At 37.6% G+C, this 24,019-nt stretch overlaps 1 protein-coding gene across 2 annotated transcripts in view; it reads right to left on the bottom strand.

Annotated features, from left to right (window-relative positions):
- ADAMTS17 (ADAM metallopeptidase with thrombospondin type 1 motif 17) overlaps nt 1-24,019 on the bottom strand; it is a 489,795-nt gene that overhangs the window by 457,051 nt on the left and 8,725 nt on the right. For both annotated transcript variants that reach the window (XM_072616993.1, XM_072616988.1), the window contains exon 3: nt 7,470-7,635. In XM_072616993.1, the coding sequence (XP_072473094.1) occupies nt 7,470-7,635 (166 nt within the window). The remainder of the gene's footprint in view (nt 1-7,469; nt 7,636-24,019) is intronic.

The following is a 24,019-nucleotide window of genomic DNA, read 5'->3' as shown; positions in this document are numbered from 1 at the left end:
AACCTGGGTACTATAATTCTTCTTCATAACTACAGTGCATATATAAAATAATGTGGTCCCTCCTTAGTGCCTATCCTATCCACCTTTGCCCCTTCCATCATGCCCTTTGGAAGTTCCATTCGATTATCCCCTCCCCCAAAAAAAGTCTCCTACTTTTTCAATTCTTCCTCTTACACTGCTACCACTTACTTCCACTAACTAAATCCTAGATATCCTTAAGTAATCATCTCTTGAAGTCCTTTCAGTGCTGGCCATTCATGTATTTTGACTCATAGGACCAAGAAAAGGTGATGGCATAATCCTGGCTCCTCAATGACATTTCCAGATCTTTTCTCTGCCACCATCACTCAACAGCTTCTCTTTTCTGAAGTCCATGCCATTCAATCATACCACACTCTCCCTCCCTCCAAGACATTCTCCCAACTTCCTTAACAACTTGGCCAGTTGGCTTACAGTCTTCCTCTCTTCTTTCTCTCTTGCTATTATACTTGGAAATGTCAACATTTACACTGATGATCCTCCTAACACCCTGATCTCTCAACTCTCTACCTCCCCAACTCCTAGGACCTCTATTCCTCGGGAGCAGCATTAGCAAGCAATAGCAACAAGCAACAATGAATAACCATCAACATTAACTTTTACAATGTTTTTTAAAGGAATGATCAAGATTTTCTCATTTCAGCTTCACAATAACCTCATCAGTATGTGGTACAAACGTTATTATCCCCAGATTACAAATGAGAAAAACTGAAATTTAGAGAGGCTGAATGACTCTGTCCATGGTCATACAGCTAGACGAACCCACAACCAGGGAGTTCCAAGAAACTCTATATTTAATTGAAGTCACACTGTTCACTTAATCCAAAAGAAATGAAAATAATAAAGTGGCGGAAGGTTTGAAATCAAGACCAAGCAAAATAGGCACAAAAACATGGTAAATATCTCAAAATACAAAAGCATTCCCACAGTGTGGAAATAGTCACATTTTTTTCCAAAAAGCCTATGCTTTTACAAAAAAAAAAAAAAGACCATGGCCTATGCCAGTTTCCCAGCTGGAGTGATATTTTATGATCACATTTATAAGCTCCTGAAAATAAAGCAGATTACTAGAAAGACTGTCAGCTTGTATCTTCTATTTAAACCCAGATGACCACTACAAATACATCTTTACAGAACATAACCTCATAGGTCCACAGGGGAAAATTTCTCTGCAAAGCTGTCCTTCTTCTTTGAATCTACCCATCTTCCCATAACTGCTTTTAGTCATATAACTGCTGAAGAGAGCTATGACTATATTCTAGTGTGCAAGTAAAATGGATTTCCTTAGGAAGAAATTAGAGTCAGTGTCTGTAAAAGACCACTACACACAATCTAGCCTGGTTAACCCCAGCTATTTCTCATTTATCCAACATATCCCCAGCTATATATTGCACATGAGGAAGACAAGAATACCTAAAATACCAAATGGTGTTACCCTGGGTGATCATCATAAATAAAGGAAGGACACCAAATGCCCTAGAACAGAGGTGAGAATTCTACAGTTTCAAGGCCACATGTGACCCTGTAGGTCCTCAAGTCAAAGGGGCTGCACTTAAGGCTCTAGAGAGCCAAATGTGGTCTTGAGGTCACAGGTTCCCCACCCCTGCCCTAGAAGAATCAGGATGCTAAGTCTTTAATATTACTAAACAAAAAAAGTATTTCTTGCAAAATCATAGAAAAGTCCGTAATTAGTAAATTTCAAGCCATTTGGATGGCTTGAATGGACCTTTCGGGAATTGCAATAGATTCATCCCATTTTTAAATTCCCTAAGTGCAAAAGCTCATACAAAATAGATATGGAATCAATTAAACCATTAGTTAGTTGAGCTACGAGAGGATAGGTCTTACATACATATTTTCTACTCTCATATGAGTGTGTAGATACAAAGAGCTAATATTATTATAACTGAGATTTGTGTGGCTTCGGAAGGAACCAAGATTTTTTTTCCTGTGGTTTGGGAATGAAGAAGAAAAAGGGAAAAAGAAGAAAGAAGCAATCCAGAAATGGAATTAAAGTATCTCTTGGCATCCCTGTTACCACCCTCTGCCCCATGTTCTAGCTTTATTCTCCACTTATATACTTATTCAAATAGTCTCTTTAGGGGCTCATCACATCAAAAGGAGGGTTTCCATAAAATAGTTTAGAAACAACTAAGCAAACAGAAGCACAATGTGTCTTTTCCCAGACCGAAAAAAATGCTGGCATCCATTGGTTTTAAACACAATCACAGAAGTCTCTACGTACATTCTGGCTGTTAAACATCAGAATAGCTAACAAATATTCGCCTGGTGTATAACATAAGCCCCTTTGGGAGACGGAGACTAGGGGGTGAGACAGACCAGAATGTAGCCATTAGGTTCTACTCCCTCTGTTTCATACTATTGATATGGTCAGTAAATATACATTAAACCCCAATTACATACCATTATTAATTAGTAATTTTTGAGAGAAATTCTTTTTCTCTGTCAGTCATCAAATATTTACTAAGTACTTTTCCTGTCTCAGGCACTGTATTAAGCACTAGAATACAAAGAAAGGTAAGAAACAAAAAAGTTTCTGCCTTCAAGTAGCTCACATTCTAATATGGGAAACAACATATAAATAAGTAGGTATATGCAGGATATATCCAGGGTAGATAAAAGATTTAGAAGAAAAGGTATGCGCAGCTGTGGGTTCTAGGAAACGCTTCCTATAGAAGATGAGATTTCAGCTGAGTCTTTAAAAAAAAAAGGAAGTGAAAATAAGAACCCAAATGAGGAACAAAAGTATACAGGAACGGGGAATAAACAGGGGAGATCAGGGATTCTTTTGAGGAACTCTAAGTAGGCCAGTATGGCTGGATGGAAAAGCACTACTTGTTTTTCAAGGGCAAGATAACTGAAAAAAGTAAGAAGGCTACAGGTTATGAAGGGCTTCAAATGCCAGGTGAGTTTATGTTTAATCTTGGAGGTAACAGGGAGCCTTTGGAGTTTATTAAATAAAGGGGTGATATAGGGAGACCTACAGTTTAGGAACATTACTGTGGCAACTGAAATTAAAAATGGATTGGAATGGAGAGGCAAGGAGACCCATTAGAAAGCTCTTGAAAATGTCCAAGGCAGAGGTGATGCAAGTCTGAGGCAGGATAGCAGCTGTATGTGTAGAGAAAAGGAGACACATACTTGAGTTGTTGTGAAAATGACAAGATTTGGCAATGGGTTGGATGTGTGAAGTTAAGAGAGAATGGGACGTTGAGGATGACATCAAAGGTGCTAGTCTGGGTGAGTGGGAAGGTAATGGTGCCTCAACAGTAATAAGAAACTTGGAAAGAGAAGATAGAAAAAGGAAAAAATAACAAGCTCTGCTTTAAACATGATGAGTCTGAGTTGCCTATGATACATCCAGTTTGAAATGCCCAAGAAGCATTTGCATATGGAGGACTGAGGCCAGGTTTATAGAGGTAGGAATTTACAGAGGATAATTACAGAGGATAATTAAACCCAGGAAAATTGATGGGTTCACTAAGCAAGACAGTATAGGAAGAAGAGAAGAGGCATCAGAACAGACCCATGAGTAGCAGACAAGACCCAAATGGACTTTGAGAACAAGTGGTCATACAGATAGAAGAACCAGGACAGAGCAGCATCATGAAAACCTAAAGAGGAGAGAATATCCACAAGGATAAAGTCATCAACAGTGACAAATGCTCCAGAGAGTTCAAGAAGGTCAAGGATAAAGAAATAGCTAATGGTTTGGCAATTATGAAATCACTGATAACTTTGAAAAGGGCTGTTTTGGTTGAGACTTCTCCAGTACAAAGAAATCAACAGGACTTTAAAATTACTCCTAGACTTAAAATTTCCAAATATGTTATCTTTCCTCTTACTTTTTTTTTCTTTTCCTTTTCCTTTTTTTTCCTGTTCTTTTTTCTTCAGATCAGGTGTTCTTATTTTGCCCTGGCAAGAAACACAAGTTACTCACAAGCCTGATTCCACTCTGGTCAACACAGGAGCTTTGCCTGACATTTTTTCCAATCTAAGCCAGTTTACCCCTTCTTAAGCAATCTGGTGGTTCCTCATCCCCAAGGACTCACCATGTGATTGCCAAACTTAATACAGACACCCGATTGGCTTAACCCACTGTAGCTTAGGACTTCTGAACTCAAGACATCTGTCAAGCTCAGCCTCCTCAAAAGTAGGGATTATAAACATGCACCACCACATCCAGAAAGTATATCAATTTAAAAAAACTTTTAATTTCCTTGCTTCTATACAGTCTATAAAGGTAGTTAACATAAATATCTTAAATTTAAAGGAGCACTAAAGTGACCACAGTAAGTGAATTCTCCTAAGAATCATTTTTCAAAACTGTTAATAAGGTTATGACTGTCTAGTCCCCAACTAAAAAGAACAGGAAAGTTCTAATTTGCTCTGGCATTCTTTCTTCATTTATAATTCATAACTTCTCAGTGCTCAAGGGATATCCATTATCCAAGCAATATTATCATTGCAAAAGAAAAAAACACAATTGGCTGCACCTTGTGCTAAAAAATATCATCTTGGATAGAAAGCTGTCTATGCAAGCAGCAGCTGTGTTGAATAGCATATCTTATTTATAAATTGCAAAAGGGATTCAAAAGTTGAGTCATTTAATCAGTGCACTCTGAGTCACTGGCTAACTAAGCAGAGAAACATAGCACTTTCCTTGACAGTAAAAAGAGAGGTATCGGAATAAAGCAGAAAAACTTCTAAGAGCCAAAACTTGCAGGTTAAAGAGTGACGTTAGGCAAATGAAAGCACATAAAAGAAACCTTAGATGGTCAGCCAAAAATACATGATTTACAAACAGTAAATCTTGTTGTGAACAATAGCTATATCAGTCTTCATCAGATGATATTTACTGGGTGACCCCTTGTTACAAGATGTTATAAAGTACTCCTACATGTTGCAGAAAATGTCAGTCAAATAAAAAGTATTTATCTTAATAAGAAAGATGATATAGAACAAGCATTTGCTGAGTCAGGAGACCTGGGTTCTAGTTCTGGTTTTACTAGTAGCAGTATTATCTTGAGCAATGACTGTGATCCTCAACTCCCTCATCTAGAAAACTCCAACTATGTGGTCCCTTGGTTTCAGCTTTCATATGATTTTTAAAATATATTTTATTGCTTTCATTCAATATTTCTGAATTACATGTAAAAATTTAACATTCATTTGAAAATATTTTGAGTTTTAAATTCTCTCTCCCTTTTGCCCCTCCCTCACCCCTTGAGAAGGTAAGTAATATCTCATGGGATTCTGACAGATGGACAGACAGACAGAGACAGACACAGAGACAGACACAGACACAGACACACACATATAAAAGGAAAGAAAGAGGATAAAGACTATAGAACTTTTTCCAAATGGCAAAGAATAGAGGGGTTTTTTGTTTGTTTTAATGGGTTTGGAATGTTACCGTATTTTTAGAATATCTGTATTATTTATTTCAATTTATTCTTATATTAATGGACCTGGAAAGTAGGCGGGCCCTGGAAAGCCTCAGCTAGTATTTCAACAGCAGCCATCAAGATAGACCAAACTGTTGCCTGATGTGTTTTAGGATTGAGTACTGTGCTAGTATATTTGGGAAATTGAGAGCCCTTAAACCAACACTTGGGATTGAATCATTTCTACCAATAAGATTAAGTAAATTACCATGCCAAATTTCTTGGCAGTAATTTAGGGACATTAAGATCACATTTAGTAGTGGTCAATAGCTCACTCGTGCCCTATGCAAAAAGGAGAAAGAAGGGGGGAGAAGAAGTAGGTTAAAGGATAAGGAAGAAATGAGGAGAAAAGAAAAAGGGAGAACAGAGGTTTGACCTTCTCCACAAGCATAAGTACTCAATGATCAGCTTCCTGATTTATGTTAAGATTTAAGGAATATTACCAGATTCTACTCAAAATTACATTTCTATAATATGCCATGAGCTTTCTTCTCATCATATTCTGAAATTCCCATTATTAGTATTACTCCCCTGGCTTGAACAACATAGTCAGAAAGTCAGTACCCAAAAAGCCACTAATAAGAAGTTTATTAACCAAAAAACAATAGTACAAGTGCAATGGAGGCAGCCTTCTCTTCTGATTTCTCTCAGTTACCATGAGTTTGATTACGTATATGTATTTTCTAAACAGGTTGTGGGAAACAAAGTGGATGTCCATCATCTGGGAAATGACAAGACAAATTTTAAGAGAATATTTTGTGTGTTCATCCTTTGTTTTCGAAGAGGACCATGACATCGAATATTAATGTTCCATAAAAAGAAATAAATAAGGAGGAATTCGGAGAAGTACAGAAGATTTCTATGAACTGACACAAAACAGAAAGCAGAATTAGGAGAGCACACACACACCGACTATACTCGTAAAATGACTACAATGAAAACAACATGAAAAGGTAGCTGAAATCAGATTAAACGCAACACCCAATAGAGGTTCCAGAGAAGAAATGAAGAAACTTACTTCCTTTTATTCTATAGGGAAGTGAGAAGTCATGAAAACTGAATTTTGTCAGATGCAGTGCCTGTACCCACCGATTTTGCCTAAGTGTTTTGTTTTGTTATGAAGCAGGATTGTAGAACACAAGGCATGTTAGTCAGCGGCAGTGATATTAAAACCATATAACACACAAACCAAAGGATCATAAATCTAAAGCTGTATAAGATCTCAGAGATCATCAAGAGCAGGAGTAGGGAAACCTGCAACCTTGAGGTCACACGTGGCCCTCTAGGTCCTCAACTGCAGCCCTTTGACTGAATCCAAACTTCACAGAACAAATCTTATTTGGATTCAGTCAAAGGGTTGTACTTGAGGCTGAAGGTTCCCCACACCTAAATTCTAGAGCAACCTCCTCATTTTAGAGATGAGGAACCTAAGGCACAAGGATATTAAATAATATGCTCACGGTCAAATAGGTAGTAAGCTCCAGGGACAAGATTAGTCCTCTGACTCCAAATCAAAACTTTTAAAGCAAGCTGTGAATGGCAAAGGATTTCCATATTGACTTGATAAAATAGAAATGAGTGAATTGAGAACTGAAAGGGAAAATGTAATTAACCACCCCTGACAAGCAATTAGGCTCACAGCTAACAAACACTTAAGGAAGCTGAATGTACCTCCCAAGAAGAATCAGGCAGGACCTGATTTCTCTCTGAATAAGGGTCAATGTCGTCATGGCATCCTTTGTCCTTATCTGTTACAATCACTACCCACAACTTAATGTGAAATTATCTGGGTACAGGCAAACGAATAGCCATTATAAGTGTGTGCATAGTGGTGGAAGGATGAGGGCATGAAACATACCAAGAAACAGAGAATTTGTCTTATGCATAAGATTTGTTTGTTTATATGAGAAGGGGGTGGGGAAGAGTATTTACTTACACCACTGTGCCAATTCTCAAACCCACCTGTTATAACTTTGCAGAGTTCCTCAGTTATCCATGTTTTAGCAGGATCACCAGAATTTGGGGATCTTTTCCGCCTGACCAAGTGTTCTCGTCCACTGAATGAACCCTGGGAATTATTTACTGGTTGGATCAGCATCTGTTCTCTTCCAATCTGGATATACCCAATCTGTATAAAAGGAAAAACTTGGATGTTTATCATAATCACTGCCACACTGTAGCAGCCCAAGTATCAACATATAAACTTCATCTGACTTTTTAAAATGCTTGGAGTTTTCTTCTCCTTTGAAATCTCATGCTTATCCTTGCCCTCAAAAGCTGGTTTGCAAGTATGATTAACATACAATACCAAAAATGAAAACAAAAAACTGTGGGTGGCTGGAACTTGAATACTGTGCTTTCTTCTCTCCCTCCCCACCCCCACCCCCACCTTTAGAGTTAATCCTAAAAACCCAAGACAATCTGCCCACCCTTCAGGAGAGTAACAGCTCTTTGTTTTCTCTTATGTGAAACTGCCAACAAAGCAAGACAAAAAAAAAATACTCACTATCACTGACGGCATTTCAAGACAGATTACACCTGCTCCTTTCTTCTCCTGTTCACAGCCTGCAATTTCACTGCTAAATGGTATTCTTTTCTAACTTAACTACCCAGAATTCCTTTGGAATACACTGACCTAGAAAATAAAGTTCATTCTTAGGTTTACTCCAGGACACCCATTCTCTCCTTTCCCCTCAACACCAAATCGGTGCCCCCATCACCGAAAAGGGCCCATCATGAAATCACAGGGCGGAGTCAGATGGAATGGCGCCTTTTTAAGACTAAATAAAGATGCCTCAGCCACACTACTAATTTCTTCAGGAATGGCCATTCAAGCCAAATGATATTAACCCATTTTAAAGTTATTTAAAATAGAAAAATACCAACCTTCTCTGTGGAAAAAAAAAAAAAGCAAATACAGCGCCCCCCACCCTCAGACCCAAAAGCTACAGCTCATCAGACTGGCGTTTCTCCTCTAAGCAGAGATTCAAGGTTTACATTTCATTAGAACCTGTGCCAAGAACAACTGAGAGATTTTACTGCACAAATAAAACTGTCTGAAAGTGGCACTGGATGACCTACAAGGAAGCTTACATTTTTCTTTCCTTTTCTTTGAAGTTACAACTTTTATTTCTTCACTCATACACATGATGAGGAAGATTGGACAAGATGGGGACAAGAGGGTACTGTTTTGTGAACTCTATAGTGGAATATTGTATGCACCTAAGGAAAGAGGGAGCTAATTTTAAAACTTCTCAATGATCACATTTTTAAAAGATTCTATTTATCAGAAATAAAATGACATTATAGAATGATGCAGAATAGTAATCAACCCACACGAGTCTCCACATTCAATTTATGTTCAATTGAACTCCATTCTTTCCTGTGTATTATAGGAAATTTCCCTTCCTGCTGTGAAATAAAATTCTGTTGAAGCTGATGTTTAGTTCCCTAGAAAATGTCTTCACAAGAACTGGTAATGCATTATTATTTATTCAAATATAAAGTAGTAGATAGAGAACTGGGTGGCAAGACTTGAATTCATGTCTGAATTCATGTCCTGCCTATGACACCTACCAGCCATGTGAACTCAAGCAAGACACATGACCTTCATTCCCCAGCGCCAATCTGCATTGGTAGAAAGAGTGCGATGGTCTAGAAGTTCCTTGGAATAAGGGAAGAGGAGAGAAATTCTGGAGCAAAATAGTCAGGAGACAAAACCAAAGAAAACTGTGAAGAGTGATGGCATGGGGTTGTGTGTATAAAAGACACAGAGGTATGAACAGAAGTGTATGTGTGTGTGGGGTGTGTGTGTGGGTGGGGGGTGGGTGGGTGTTAGAAATTGGTCCAAAATGGTGTGTGTATCAGAAATGAAGCATAGTAGAGGATGTGTGAAGAGAGTGACCATAGTAGAAATTGGAGGAGAGAAGAGTGAAGTGAAAACAGTGGTGTGTCTGATGAGAACAAGGACTCAGTAGTATGAAGCAAAACAGATAGGATTACTGAGAGCAATAAGCATTTATTAAGCATCGAATATGTGCCAGGCACTAAGTGCTTAACAAATTTATCTCATTTGATCCTCACAAAAGTTCTGGGAAGTAGGTGCTATTATTACCCATTTGAAGAAACTGAGGCAGAGGTTAAGTGATTTGCCCCTGGTCACACAGCTAGTAAGTAAGCGTCTGAGGCCAAATTTAAACTCAGATCTTACTGACTCTATGGCACTAGAGACTCTATGGCATACAAAGAGAGGGACCCTTTCCAAGGTCACAAAAGGATCCAGTCAAGATAAGAAAAACCCAATGTGTCGTTTCCAACAAGGTTACAACAACTATATACAATGGTCCTTGTGAATTTATTTTGGTTGTAGTCCCTCACTTTTCTTGCAGTGAAATTTCCTCACAAAACCTCTATTCAAATCTTAAAGAAAGAAATATCTTAAGGGAAAAAAAACTTGGTTTAGGAAATGCTATTAATCAATCGATCAATTACTAAACATTTACTAAGCACTTACTATGTGCTGGGCACTATGCTAAAAGCCAGATGCTAGTATAGACTACACCACCTCATTAATATAGTTTTCAAATTTTCAAATATTTCTAATTTAAAATTTTCAGAGAATTATATCATTGTAAATACAAATTTGTTCTCTGGGTGCTATTTTTCATTTGGCATGATTGACTTGGGAAGTGTCCAAAACAAAGGTGTTGTATATGAGAAGCAAAAACCTTACTGACTAGAGACGAATGGCTTGACTAATGTAAAAGCTTATACACTATGCACTACATGACTGTTATAGATCTAGAGGGCAGGAAGAGGGGAGAAGGCAACCTAAATTATAAAATAGGTTGCACTAATGTTGTGCAAACTCTGAGAAGCCAGTTAGTCTATCAGTACAGGAGAATTTAAGATCTTGGAGGGCAGGAATCATTCCATTTTTTGTCTTTGCATCACCAATGCCTATAGCAGTACTTTGCATACAATAGTTACTTAATATGTTTGTTTAATATAACTGAATTATGAAACATGATGGGATGGTAAAAAAAAAAAGATGAGAAATAAGCAAGCAATATCTGAAATCTGATAAACAGTGAGAGTCAAGCTGTGGCTGAAAGTTGGATTCCCTCAGGAGATCTCAAAGATAACAGATAACAGCAGAGAGAAGGGATTGCCTTCACTGGAGTTCTGGAAGGAATTTGCCAATGGGCCAGAACAAGTAATACCAGATAACAGGAAAAAAGGTGGATAAGTCCACTATAAACACAAGATATCATTTGTTCAAAGAAGGCAAGTAGATAGGAGCTAGTCATAGAGTCAAGAAGACTTGAATTCAAGTTCTGCCTTTAACACAAATAGCTGTGTTTCCCCAGTAAGTCACTTAACCTCTCAGCATCCTAAAGCAAAATTCAGACTACAAGTTGCAAAGCAGATGCCCATCTGCACTGGTAGAGGGAGATTCCTCACTGGAAATTACCTATAACAATAAATACACAGTTTCAATATGAAAAAAAGTATCTCTATATGCACACCTGCACATGCATATTTTACTCTTGATCAGACATCATGCCTTATGCAAAAGAAACGTTAGACAAACTTTCCTATAAGGAAAGCCATAAGCCTGAGGGGTGAGCATGGTGGAGAGCATCTGAAGAAAAACTGAACGAGATACAGCATTAGCATAGTTATGGGAATGTTCTTCCTTCTGACCATCTGATTAGAAAGAAAAGAAATGGATGATGGGCACCAGAAGCAAATCATAAATGTGACTCAGAGAAATAGGATAGTAGTGGTAGCAGCCACTCTGTGCCAAAAGTTATTGATTTGCCTTTTTAATCATCTCACTCTTAAAAAGCTGAAAGAGTAATGAAGGTAACAGCTATTTTGGACCTAATTCGGTGAAGTGAGGAGGATCTTGTTGCTGAATTGGAAGTGACAAGAGGTAGGAAAAAGTAAATATTATCCTAGAGACCTCCCTGCTAAACCTTCACCCCCAAAGAGATCAAAGATATAAAGAAAGGTGCCATATACACCAAAATATTAATAGCTGTTCACTTGGGGGGGGCGGGGCTAATGAATGAAGTGGAAATAAAGTAGACACCCATTGTCTAAGGCAGGGGTGGGGAACCTGCTGCCTGGAGAGGCCACCTGTGGCTCTCTAGGTCCTCAAGCGTGGCCGTGAGGCCACATGTGACCTTGAGGTAGCAGGTTCTCCACCCCTGGTATAAGGAGTGGCTAAACAAATTGTGGTTCAGAAATGCAATAGAATATTATTGTGCCTTAAGGAATAGGCCTACGACTGACTGATATAGAGAACTCTGTTGAGGAAATTCTTTCTACCAGTGTAGGTGATCTCCTTCTCTGAAACTCACTGTCTCAAACAGTTGTCTAGAGCACTGAGAGGTTACATGATTTGCCCATAGTCGCATAGCCAGAAGGTGTCAGAAGCAGGACCTGGCTTCCGGGATGGCTATCAGTTATGCCACACTGCCTCATTAGAAATAATAAACATGAAGAATTCAGAGAAACATGGAAAGACTTCTATCAACTGGTACAAGGTGAAATAAGTAAATCAAGAAAATGATGTCCACAAAGACGACAACAACACTGGAAAGAACCATAGCTACAAAAATTAAAGTGAATTTTGTTCAGTCATCATGACCAAGCTGAGTCCCAATACACACATATTTCTCTTCTCTGAGTGCTGCCTCTGCAGAATGGGCCACTCTGGGTATGGAGCGTAGTCACACTCAGGACATGTTACTTTTGTAAAACTGTTACCCTCTGTTTTTATTCTTGCTTACAAAGAATGGCTCTCTGAGATGGAACAGGAAGAGGGTTCTATTTGAAAATTAAGGTGCTGTAAAAAAATCAATTAAAATGTTCGAAGAAAACGGAGAAGCACTATCTATCTAAAGAGACTGATGTGAATGCACAGGACACTAGTCAAACAGGTAGGTGGTATAGATGATAGACTGCCCGACTTGAGTCAGAAAGATCTGAGTGAATTCTACTACAGACACTTTACTAGCCTTCTACCTCTGGACAAGTCACTTAACCTTGCTGGGCTTTAGCTCCCTCAGCTGTAAAATGGGGGTAACAATAGAACTTACCTCACAGAGTTAAATGAGATAATATCTATAAAGCACTTTGAAAACTTTAAAGTGCTATGCAAATGTTAGCTGCTATTATTAACGTGGATTTTTAAAAGACATACAGAAAATGAAAGTGATGAAGTTTAATTGAGGCTACCCTGGGAACACCAAAGCCAATAGCTGAAGGCATTAGCGTGCTGAATGAATGAATGAGCAAATAATTAAAACAAAAAAGATGTTTTTTAAAGTTTTACTGAGGCAAAAGAAAAGTCAAAGAAAGAGAGGACTATTGCTCAGAGCCACAGGATAATAAGACAATAGAAAAAAGGCAAAACTAACTCTTACTTTGCTTCCCCACCTCCACCTTAATACAAAGGACCTTCTTTCATCCTACCTTTGGACAAGGAAAGATAGAACCAGAATAGTAAATGGTTTCTCAGAGCTGCAACTAGTCACTTAGTTCCTGTGGCAAGCTTAACAAAGTGAGCCCAAGGCAAGCAGCATGAAAGAAACATTCAAAAAGACTTATTATGAAACATTCATCTGAATTGAGTAAAAGACCCCAGGACCTTGACCTCAGTTGGCAATGATCTCAGGATAATTCAATCTCCTAATGGAAGAGGGATTACTGTAAGAGCAGAGGGGAATGGGGCTTATCTAAGATGCAAACTTGGTAGAAAGAAGTTTATCCTCTGATACCTTCCCATTTTAGCTAATTATTCTGGTAAACGAGGTGGTAAGTGCAAACTTTCAAAGCTATTTTATAATTATATTACCCCAGGACAAAGCTCCCATCACCTTGCCTTAGTGATGATTGCTTAGAGACTTCAAACCCAATATGTATTCATTTAAGGAGAGCGACTTGCTGACTTTAACATATTTAACTTTCAAGTTCCAGATGAACTACACTCCAAGACACTGAAGGTGGGGGATGGGAGTAACAAACCCCCAACATAACTTCCGAAACACATGACCGTTGAAAAATCATGCAGAAATTATGCAAAATTAGGGAAAAGGTACGACAGACCTGGATTCTGGTAAGTGTATCAACTTTCAAATTGGGAAGAAGGTTGATTCTTCAGATAGTAGGCCAATGAGTTTGACCTTAATATCTAGAAAAATTCTCAAATATATGGATAAAAGAATGGTTTGTGAAAACTTAGAAACTGAAGCACTGATCACTTATGAGTAAGAAGGAATTCATCAAAAACAGGTTATGTCAAATGAACCTCATTTATTTTCTGTCAGGATTAATACACTAGTAAATCGGAGGAAGCCACAGATATATTATACAAGATATTTGACAAAATCTCTCACAACGCCCTTATGAGCAAGGTAAAGAGATACAAACTAGAATCTAGTATAGTTAGTTAATTTCAGAACTAGCTGTAGGAACAGATTCAAAGAGTAGTGATTAATCCACCTATATCAGTGTAGACAGAGATTTCTAAGTGGAATGTCCTAGGAATCTCTGTTTGGCCCTTTCCTCAATGTTTTTATCAATGACTTGGATAAAGATGCAAATGGGATACTTATCAAACTTTGGTTGAGTGATACCAAGTCAAACGTACTGGCCTGCATAGTAGGTCCTGTGGTAATGTGTGAATCCTCCACAGGTTGAGGATTTTTAAAAAATGACATAACTAGTAAGGTAGGATCAAAATCACAGCAAAAACAAGCCAGCATCAAGCACAAGGAATAAAACCCAACATGGGTGAAAAAAAAGGAAGACTGTGGGAGACAGCATTACAGGTAGAAGTAGTGTTGAGACCAAGAATTAAAGCAAGGTCTGAATTTGGGAGAGCAAGGGTTTAGGTCTGGGGTTCAGCGTCAGAAAAGCGACACTATGTGGAACTAGACAAAGTTACCTTCTATCGCTGCCACTCAAATTTATCTACAAGTGAGCATGAGGTCCTCTGCCTGATCCTTAGCCAGTCCCACACTCTTATTGCTTCAGGAGAGGCTTCAGCTAGAAGGCTTCGGTCACTACAACCCTCATCACCCTTCACAGCTACAACAAAATCCGTGAGGCCTGAGTTGGCTGGGAGGGAACAAACATACTAGATGATAGAATAGGTATGAAAGAAGGCCTGCAAAGGAAAAGACAGCGAATCAAAGCAAGATGAAATTTAAGAGTGAGAAATGTCAAGTCTTCAACTTGGGTTCAAAGAAAATTAATGGTACAAGGATAGGACAGAAGAAAGTTCAAGTAAAATGAATAAAATAGTAATAAAAAATAGATGATAGTTCATATAAAATAAAAATCTGGAGTTTCTAGCAAACAGCAAATTCAAAGTCAACAATATGAACTGACAATCAAAAAACATGGATATGGTCTGCTCTCTGAGAGAAGCTTTCTAAAGGTCTTTATTAGTAGTAGCAATTGTGAAAAGTACACAATTGTTAGATTGTTTAGTCACGTTAAACATGAAACTCATTATATTCAATTTATCCCTGGCACTTAACAATTACATGGTGTTTTCATTGGCTGGACATTTAGCATGATGACAGCAGCATCTCAGAATCTGAAAGAACCTCTGAGATAATGTAGTTCAACCCATGTTTGCACTAGAATCTCTTCTGGGACAATACTGACAAGGGGCCATCAGCCTTTGCCTGGAGACTTTTTATAAGAATTCCTTACCTTTTAAGAGAGATACTTCTACTTTTGGCAGCTCTATTGATTAGAAAGTTTGTTTTCTCTTTGTTGAGCTAAAAAGGGAATTGATGCCACTGCCACCCGTTTCTTCTCATTCTGCCTTCAGGGGCTAAGAAAAAAGAGTATAATACCTCTTTCAAATAGGAGCCCTTTAGATACTTGAAGCCAGTTACCTTATTCCTCCTAGAATGCAAATCTTTTCCTTTTCAGTCTCACACTACAACCAGAGTATTCACCAGCAGTGAAATTATGCTAGGTGTTTTATTGTTTTTCTTTATCATATGGGAGGGTCCAATCTGGAGGAGTGGTGTTGAAACGACTGTGATACAAAGACGAGTAAAAATATCTTTAAAAAAAGAATCTATGACAATTTATGACAAATTTACATTCATTTTAAAAGATCTTGTCTCAAGTAAACATATAGATAAACATACACACACACATATACAGAATAATCACTTGTCTAAAGCAAGAATTCTTAATTTTGTGTGTGTGTGTGTGTGTATGTGTGCCATGAACCTATTTGGTTCCACTGAAGTCTATGGACTCCTGTCCCATAAGATTTTTAAATAACTGAAGGAAATGCTAAATCTCAGTTAGAGAAATAAAGATGTGAAAATAAAAGTGAAAATAAAGATGTAATTTTTTTCATCCATATTCACAAATCCCCTGACATCTATCCATGGATCACAGGTCTACAGGGAATGATGCTACCTTTAATCCTTTCTCAGTTGCAATTGTGCTAGAATGCTTCTTCTTGAAATCACAGTGTTGTTGTACTCAGAAAGAATGAATGGATTCACCAGATCTGAGGTCTTTTCTAATGACTACACCTGACTCCATCACATTGGGAAACCATGAAATGGCTCCCATTGCACAGGAAATATATTTGAAGTTCTTTGCTCCTGTCAGGAAAATGCCTCTGCCAGAGACCTGTGCCAGTTTTCAGGCCCAGCACTCAAAACTCAGCCAGCTGTTTTCAGTTATCATGTGCAGGCCTCAAAGCCAGATTTGTTCTCACCAGGGTGAAAGGGGAACAACAGACGCTACAGAATCCTTTCTTTACTCCTGGTATTGAGCAGCCACCATCTGGTTTCCCTTGTTCCTATTCCCTATATTCCTGTATGTTGCCTGGCTGCTGACTGCTTTCTTTCCACATCAACTAGCTGCTACTTCAACTCATGAAAGCCCACTTGCTAATCATATTGACTTTCAATCTCATGACTTGCCATCTTCTTCAATATCTGCGAATTCTTGATCTCTATTTGCTTGACTAGCTTGAAAGCCCACTTGCCGCCCTGACACCTTTTTTTCCTTATATCTCACTCATGCTACGACTCCTGGATTGTGGTTCCTCATCCTATACTTGCTACCAACCCGTATCTAAGGCATAACTCAGGCAGAATATTAGAGCCAGACATATTCCTAACTGGAATATATAGATAATGAATCAACACATGGGAATTTTGTTTATAGTAGGGAACCACATGTTTTTGTGGTCCATTCAGGAAAGAGTCATAACTTATAATCCTATCCCCAAAGCTAATATGATTTATTGAGCTGTCCACACTTACAAAGAAAATCTACTATATCAGCAACTATGACACTAATGTTCAGCAGCAGGAGAAAAGCTTAAAACATGTGGTCATTTGGGGTCAGGAGAACTGTGTTCAGATCCCAGCTCTGACACATATTAATTGTATAAACAACCTCCCTGAGTTTCAGTTTCCACATCTGTAAAATGGAGATAGTACTTGCACTACCTAATTCATAGAATTATTATGATGAAGGCACATGGTAAACTTCAAAATGCTAAAAATAAACTAAGATTAATAAAACTAATATCTTCAGTAAAGTATCAAGATAGAAAATAAACTACCTAAATAATTAGCTTTTCCATGTCACCAATAAAATTCAACAGGAAGAGTTAGAGAAGTTCTGTTCAAGATAACTATAGAATGTCCAGAATATTTGAGAGTCTACATAAAGTAACTATGCAAATATAACTACAAAACAGTCTTTACAGACAAAAGAACCCAGACGAAATGGAGATTGCTCATGCTTGTTCCATGAAATAGAATAAGAAATTATAATATTGATCTAGCAATAATAGGACTATAGCTCAGAGATCAAAGAAAGATAAAATAGATTGATATAAACAAAAATATTATAGCAGCATTTTTTTGTTATAGTAAGGAATTAAAAACTAAAGGAGTATTCATCAATTGGGAAATGGTTGAACAAATTAAGGCATTTGAATGTAACACAGTATAACTGCACCATAAGAAATAATGAAAAAGACGGATTCAGAGAACCTTGGGAAGATTTATATGAATTGTTAGAGTGAAGTGAAGAGAACTGTGTTTTCTTTCTTCCTTCCTCTCTCTGTCTCTGTCTCTGTCTCTGTCTCTCTGCTTCTGTCTCTCTGCCTCTGCCTCTCTCTCTCTCTCTCTCTCTCTCTCTCTCTTTCTCTCTCTCCCTCCCTCCCTCCCTCCCCCTTCCTCATAATAACTATAACATTATAAAAAACAACAATTTGGAAGAACTTAAGAACTCTACAATGACCATCACTACTCCAGAAAATCAATGATAAAACATGTTCCCCACTATGGTATGGAATAGTTACCCACTATGGGTAACAATGGTTACCCATGGAGGAGTCAAGGGACAGCCTGAGATATACATTTTCAAACATTCCCAATGTGTGTGTGGTTGTTTAATGTGACTATGATTATTTATGGGATCACAGATTTAGAGCTGAAAGGGTTCTAAAAGGCTATGAAGTCTAACTCCATTTTACGCATGAATAAACTGAGACTATGAGATATTACAAGAAGCTTTTCTGGGGTCACACAGTTCATCAATATCTCAGGTAGGATTTGAACTCATGTGTTCCTAATTCTAACACCCTATTCGCTGCTCAACCTAGCTATTTCATACAGCTTGCATTTTTGCCTTTTTTTTAAAAAAAAAAGTAATTTTAAAAAGAATTAAAATATTACAAAAGAGAAAAATATCTCTATAAAATATGCTGGAAACCAGTGCATTTTAGAATAGTTTTTCTGCGAGGTTAAGTGTTCATTTGCTTTTTAACTTTGTGTCCTGCACTTACTTTGGGAGTTGCTATACCAGTATAGAAGAAAGCTGTAAATCAGGTGTTGTGGCTAAAAACATCACCAGTCTTCCTGAAGCAGTGCCAGTTGTTTGCTCTAATGCCAAAAATATGTAAGTAAAAATGTAGTTTCATCACCACCTAAACATTAGGCCAACTTTTTCACATTTTTAGGAAAAAAAAAACTTAGACCAGTGTAACAAAATCTCTGTCTTAATGTTACTGGAATTGTAGAAAGCTATCCTCTCTATATCTTTAAGGGAACAAAACTGCACAACTACAATGACTGTCACCCTATGAAAGCCTATTCCATGTGTCTGCTTCACATTCAAGTTTCAGTAACATTTGCACTCCAAGGCCTGATGACTTTCTTTTGAGAAAAAACTGTGAGAGTCACTTTCTTAATTAGGGCTAAGTTCTGTTATTAATCTACATGGTCTACTTTAGGTCATATCTGGTTAGAGAACAATGTTAACAGTGTGAAAGTCATGGATTTGATTCCTAGGTGAACAGTTTACCTTTTAAAGAAAAAACTATTCTACAATCAGATTCCACTTTTTTTCTTGAAACAATTCACTTACCAAGAGATTCTGCTTATCATAAAGGAAATCAGATCTAAAAGGTTAGTTGGTTCAATACAGCAATTCACTTTAAAAAAAAGGAAACAAAAATAAAAAACTTAAACACATGCTTGACAAGGGCCATAACTGCTCAGCTCTCTCCAAAGATCCCAAGTATCCTCCTAACCTTCAAAGAGCCTCTTAAATCTAAATTTATAGAGCTGGTCTCTCCTAATCCCAAATTCTCTATCTTTGTCTACTGCACATTTCCATTTGATTGTCATCGTGTTGCTTCAAACTCAAAATGTGTAAAACCAAACTAATTGTGCTCCTTCCCAAACTAGCTACCCTTCTAGATTTTCTTCTATTTGTCAATGTACAACTATTTCCCCAATGACCCTTGAAGGTTCAAAACCTCAAGATCTTTTGAATTCATAGTTCTAGAATTTTAGTCATGAAGTTTTCTTGTTGTTTGGTCATCTCAGTTCTGTCTGACTCTTCATGACCCCATTTTGGAGTTTCCTTGGCAAAGTTACTGAAGTGGTTTGCCATCTCCTTCTCCAGCTCATTCTACAGATGAGGAACCTGAGGCAAACAGGGTTAAGTGAGCTGCTCAGGGTCACAAAGCTAGTGTCTGAGCTCAAAGTTGAACTCATGAAGATGAATGAGTGTTCCTGATTTCAAGCCCCATGCTCTATCTACTGTGCCACCTAGCTTCCTTTGAGTCAGAAAGACCCGAGTTCAAATTTGGCCTCTAACATTAGCTGTGTGACCCTGGGCAAGCCTCTTTGCCTCTGTTTGCCTTAGTTTCCTTAACTGCAAAATGAAGATGATAATAGCACCTACCTCACAGGGTTTTTATGAGGCTCAAAAGAGATAATATTTGTATAAAGCCCTTAGCCCAGTGCCTCACACATGGTAGGTGCTATATAAGTGCTTATTCTCTCACTTCTTCATTGTCTACCTCAGTTTCCCATCTGTAAAATGGGCATAATAGCACCCACCTTGCAAAGTTCTTGTGAGGATAAAATGAGATAACATATATAAAATGCTTTGCAAACTTTAAAGTGTTCAGTAAACAATAACTGTATCTAGGCAGTCAACAAAGCTTTTATCACCTTATAATTTGACTGTTACACCTTCTAACCAGTTTCCTGGTCTCTACTATCTTCTCCTTTGGACAATCCATCCTGTCTATGATAGTCCTAGTACACTGATTTTATAATGTGGTTGCCCTGCTCAGAAAACAACAATGTCTCTTCACTGCCCACTCATTAGCCTAGTATTTAACATCTTTCATCATCTCACTTAAATTCTTAGTGGGCCAGGTACCTAATTAAGTCTACTAAATTATAGAAGAATTTCCAATATGGATTGATGGAGTGACTTCCCAAATCAGGAGTTCCTCACACTAATATGGTCCGAAGTCCCATCGTTCCCTGACCAAAGTAAATAAATAAATAAAAATCAATATACCTCAATAGCAGGCACATAAAGTGATAAAGTTAAATTTAACAATGTTCATTCCATAAGAAATTACATTTAAAGGAGAAAATTATATTAGAGAAAATCCAGAGGGCAATCAAGAATATTTCTTTTTGATTGGTACTATAGACAAATTAAGGGAGCAAGGGATAGTGTATAAATTTATGACCAAACAAGAGATAGAGAACATTATGAATTGTAGAATGGATAATTTTGATTACATGAAATTGAAAAGATTTTTATAGAAAGTCAATGCAACCAAGATTAGGAAGGAACCAGAAAACTGGGAAAGAATTTTACAACTAGTGTCTGTGATAAAGACCTCATTTCTAAAATCTATAGAGAACAGAGTCAAATTTACAAGAACACATGTCATTCCCCAATTGATATGAACAGACAGTTTTCAGAGGAAGAAATTAAAGCTATCTTAGTCATATGAAAAAAATGCTCCAAATCACTATTGATTAGAGAGATGCAAATCAAAACAACTCTGAGGTACCATATCACACCTATCAGATTGGCTAAAATGGCAAAACAGGAAGATGATAAAAGCTGGAGAGGGTGTGGGAGAGTTGAAATACTCATTCATTGTTGATAGAGCTGTGCGCTGATCCAGCCATTCTGGAGAGCAGTTTGGAACTATGCCCAAAGGGCTACAAAAATGTCCATACACTTCGACCCAGCAATATCACTTCTAGGACTGTATCCCAAAGAGATTATAAAAATGGTAAAAGGTCCCACATGTACAAAAATATTTATAGCTGCTCTTTTTGTGGTGATCAAGAACTGGAAACCAAGGTGATGCCCATCAACTGGGGAATGGCTGAACTAGTTGTGGTATAGGAATCTAATAGAATACTACTATGCCATAAGAAATGGCAAACAGTCAGACTTCAGAAAAACCTGAAAAGACTTATATGAACTGATGCTGAGTGAAATGGGTAGAATGAGGAGAATATTATACACAGTAACAGCCACAGTGTGTGAGGATTGTTTCTGATAGACCAAGCCCTTCACAGCAATGCAAGGACCTAAATCATTCCCAAAGGACTCAAGGCAAAATGCCATCCACATCCAGAGAAAAAACTATGGAATTCGAACACAGAATGAAGCAAACTATTTTTTCTTTGTTGTTTTGGTTTGGTTTTTTTCATGGCTTTTCCCATTCATTTTAATTCTTCTATGCAACATGACTAATGTGAAAATGTGTTTAATAAGAATGTATGTGTGGAACCTCAATAAGACTGTAAGACATCTCGGGGAGGGGGCAAAAGGAGGGGGAGAAAAAAATTTTTTTTAAGATTATTTATTTATTTTGGTGAAAGGGATTGTATCTCTAGTATGTCACAATTATGTATCTCCTGTGGACAATTTGCTTTTCTTTCTATGTTTTTGACAAATCCAACATGTATTTCTTAAAGTTATGCCTTTTTATTATTTCTGGCCTTCTTTCTTTTCTTTTTTTTATATTTAAAGAAATCCTCTATAACTATTTTCTTTCTTTCATTGTTTTTTGAAAACCCTAGCTTTCTTCTTTCTCCCAACCTTTTTTTTCATATTTAAATTTATTTATTTAAGTTTTCAACATTCATTTCCACAAAATTTTGGATTCCAAATTTACTCCCCATTTCTCCCCTCCCCCACCCCAAAATGCCGAGCATTCTAATTACCCCTATCACCCATCTGTCCTCCTTCTAACATCCCTCCCTTCCTTTATCCTCATCTCCTCTTTTGTCCTGTAGGGCAAGATAAATTTCTATAGAGGGGGAGAAAATTTAAGACTTATGGAAGTGATTGTTGAAACCTGAAAATAAATTAATTTTTTAAAAAGAATATTTCTTTTCAACTGACTTTTTGTGGGCATTTTATCCATTTTAAGTATGCCACAGGTAGACTGATATCTACTGTAATAATGTGTTTCTTTCTGCAGGATTGCTTTAGTTTTAGAATATTAGCTCTACATATAAATTAAGTAGGTTTTCTTGTCCAGGGTACACTTTTATTTAAATAGAAATTTTTTAAAAATAATTTTAAAATCACAATACTTGCACTAAATTTTAAAATCTGCTTTAGTTCCATTTCATCATTTAATTGCTAGCTGTTTCAAAAATCATTTTATGCACAGGTACAGAAGGGAGGAGATTGGACTTAACCGTAGTTCATGCGGGGGAAAAAAGGCTGATGGACTTTAGTGGATGGGAAACTCAATAAAAGTGAGCAATGTTCTGATGCCTCCCCCCCCCCCCAAAAAGGCTGCTCTTAGTCTAATTAGTGGATGTATAGCGTATAGATCAAGGGAAGTAATCATTTCACCAGTTTAGATGACTTTTGGTGTTTGTGTTAAAGAGTGGTAGGCCATAAGGTTAAAAAATTAAGAGGAAATGAGATTGTAAAGGACCTTGAAGACTAGCCTAAGGAGTGGACTGTGAAGGGACATTGCTAATTTCTGAGCAGGGCAGCCACACTATGAAATCAGTGCTCTAGGACTACCACAGGTAGAATGGATTGGCCCAAGGACAAGATATTCAGAACCAGGAGACCAGTTAGATGGTTGTAACAGCCAAGGGATAAGATGATAAAAACCCTGGCAATTGCTTTGATACAGCTATCACTTACTGGATTTTTCCATCCTCTTTTCCCACCTCCCAGCCTTCACAATATTAGATTTTTAAGGCCACATTTTACTCAGGTCAATTTGCTCACACACTATTACTTTATAAACCTTTTCATATTATAAAATTCTAAGGGAATTATTGGCAAATCTCTTTTATAAAGAATCATAAAGCATTATGACAAACATTTTCTATCTGTCTGTGTTCATCTTTCATTTTCGAAGACCATGACATCAGAGAAATGATGACATGATTTGCACTTGACTTTGTTTTTAGTGAGAAAGGGCTGTTCAAGGTCACCAACCTTACTTTCCCCTCCTGAGCCATCTGGGTCCAGTGACCGGATATTCATCTAATGATTCATTAAACAATAGATGACCTACTAAAACCTGATTCTAACAACTTTATCAACTCCTAATCTAAGCCCCCTTTTCCCCTTCAATTTGCTGCATAACCTTCTTTCTTTCTAAAAGCATCACATTCCCTCTTTTATAAAACTGAGTGTGCCATTTTCAAAAATTTCACATCTTGAAGGAACCCTTAACTAAAAGAATTCAAAATGACCACATTTGCTGTGGGACTGGAAATATTGCTTCCTTCTATTGAAACAGAGATCATCACCTAGACAGGAAATTGGGTGTAAATATGCGGGTGAATCCCCTTCAATTGCTCAGTCTTCATCTAGGAAACCCTCTTCTAGCCCCAAAGGAAACAAAAAAAAAGACTTACTCCTAACCCTTGAATCCAGAGGGTTGAGCACTAGGTCAAGCAAGTGGCAAAGAGACACTTAAAATAAGAGTGTCAACACATTTTTATTTTCCTTATAATAAAAGATGATATTACTAGTAGTTTCCTGGAAATTTGCCTTACTAAAATTATCAGCTCAAAGTTAATGGGCACTTCCTCCCTGGATGGCTGCCTGAATGAAGGTAGGCTGCCCAGCTCCCCAAGTAGTCCACCAAAACCCTGAACCTTATACCAAAGTGAATAAAC

The sequence above is a fragment of the Notamacropus eugenii genome, chromosome 1 (assembly GCF_028372415.1).
Source record: "Notamacropus eugenii isolate mMacEug1 chromosome 1, mMacEug1.pri_v2, whole genome shotgun sequence".
Lineage (NCBI taxonomy): Eukaryota > Metazoa > Chordata > Mammalia > Diprotodontia > Macropodidae > Notamacropus > Notamacropus eugenii.
The sequence above is the reverse complement of the archived record's forward strand: the minus strand, read 5'-3'. Positions and strand labels throughout refer to the sequence as shown.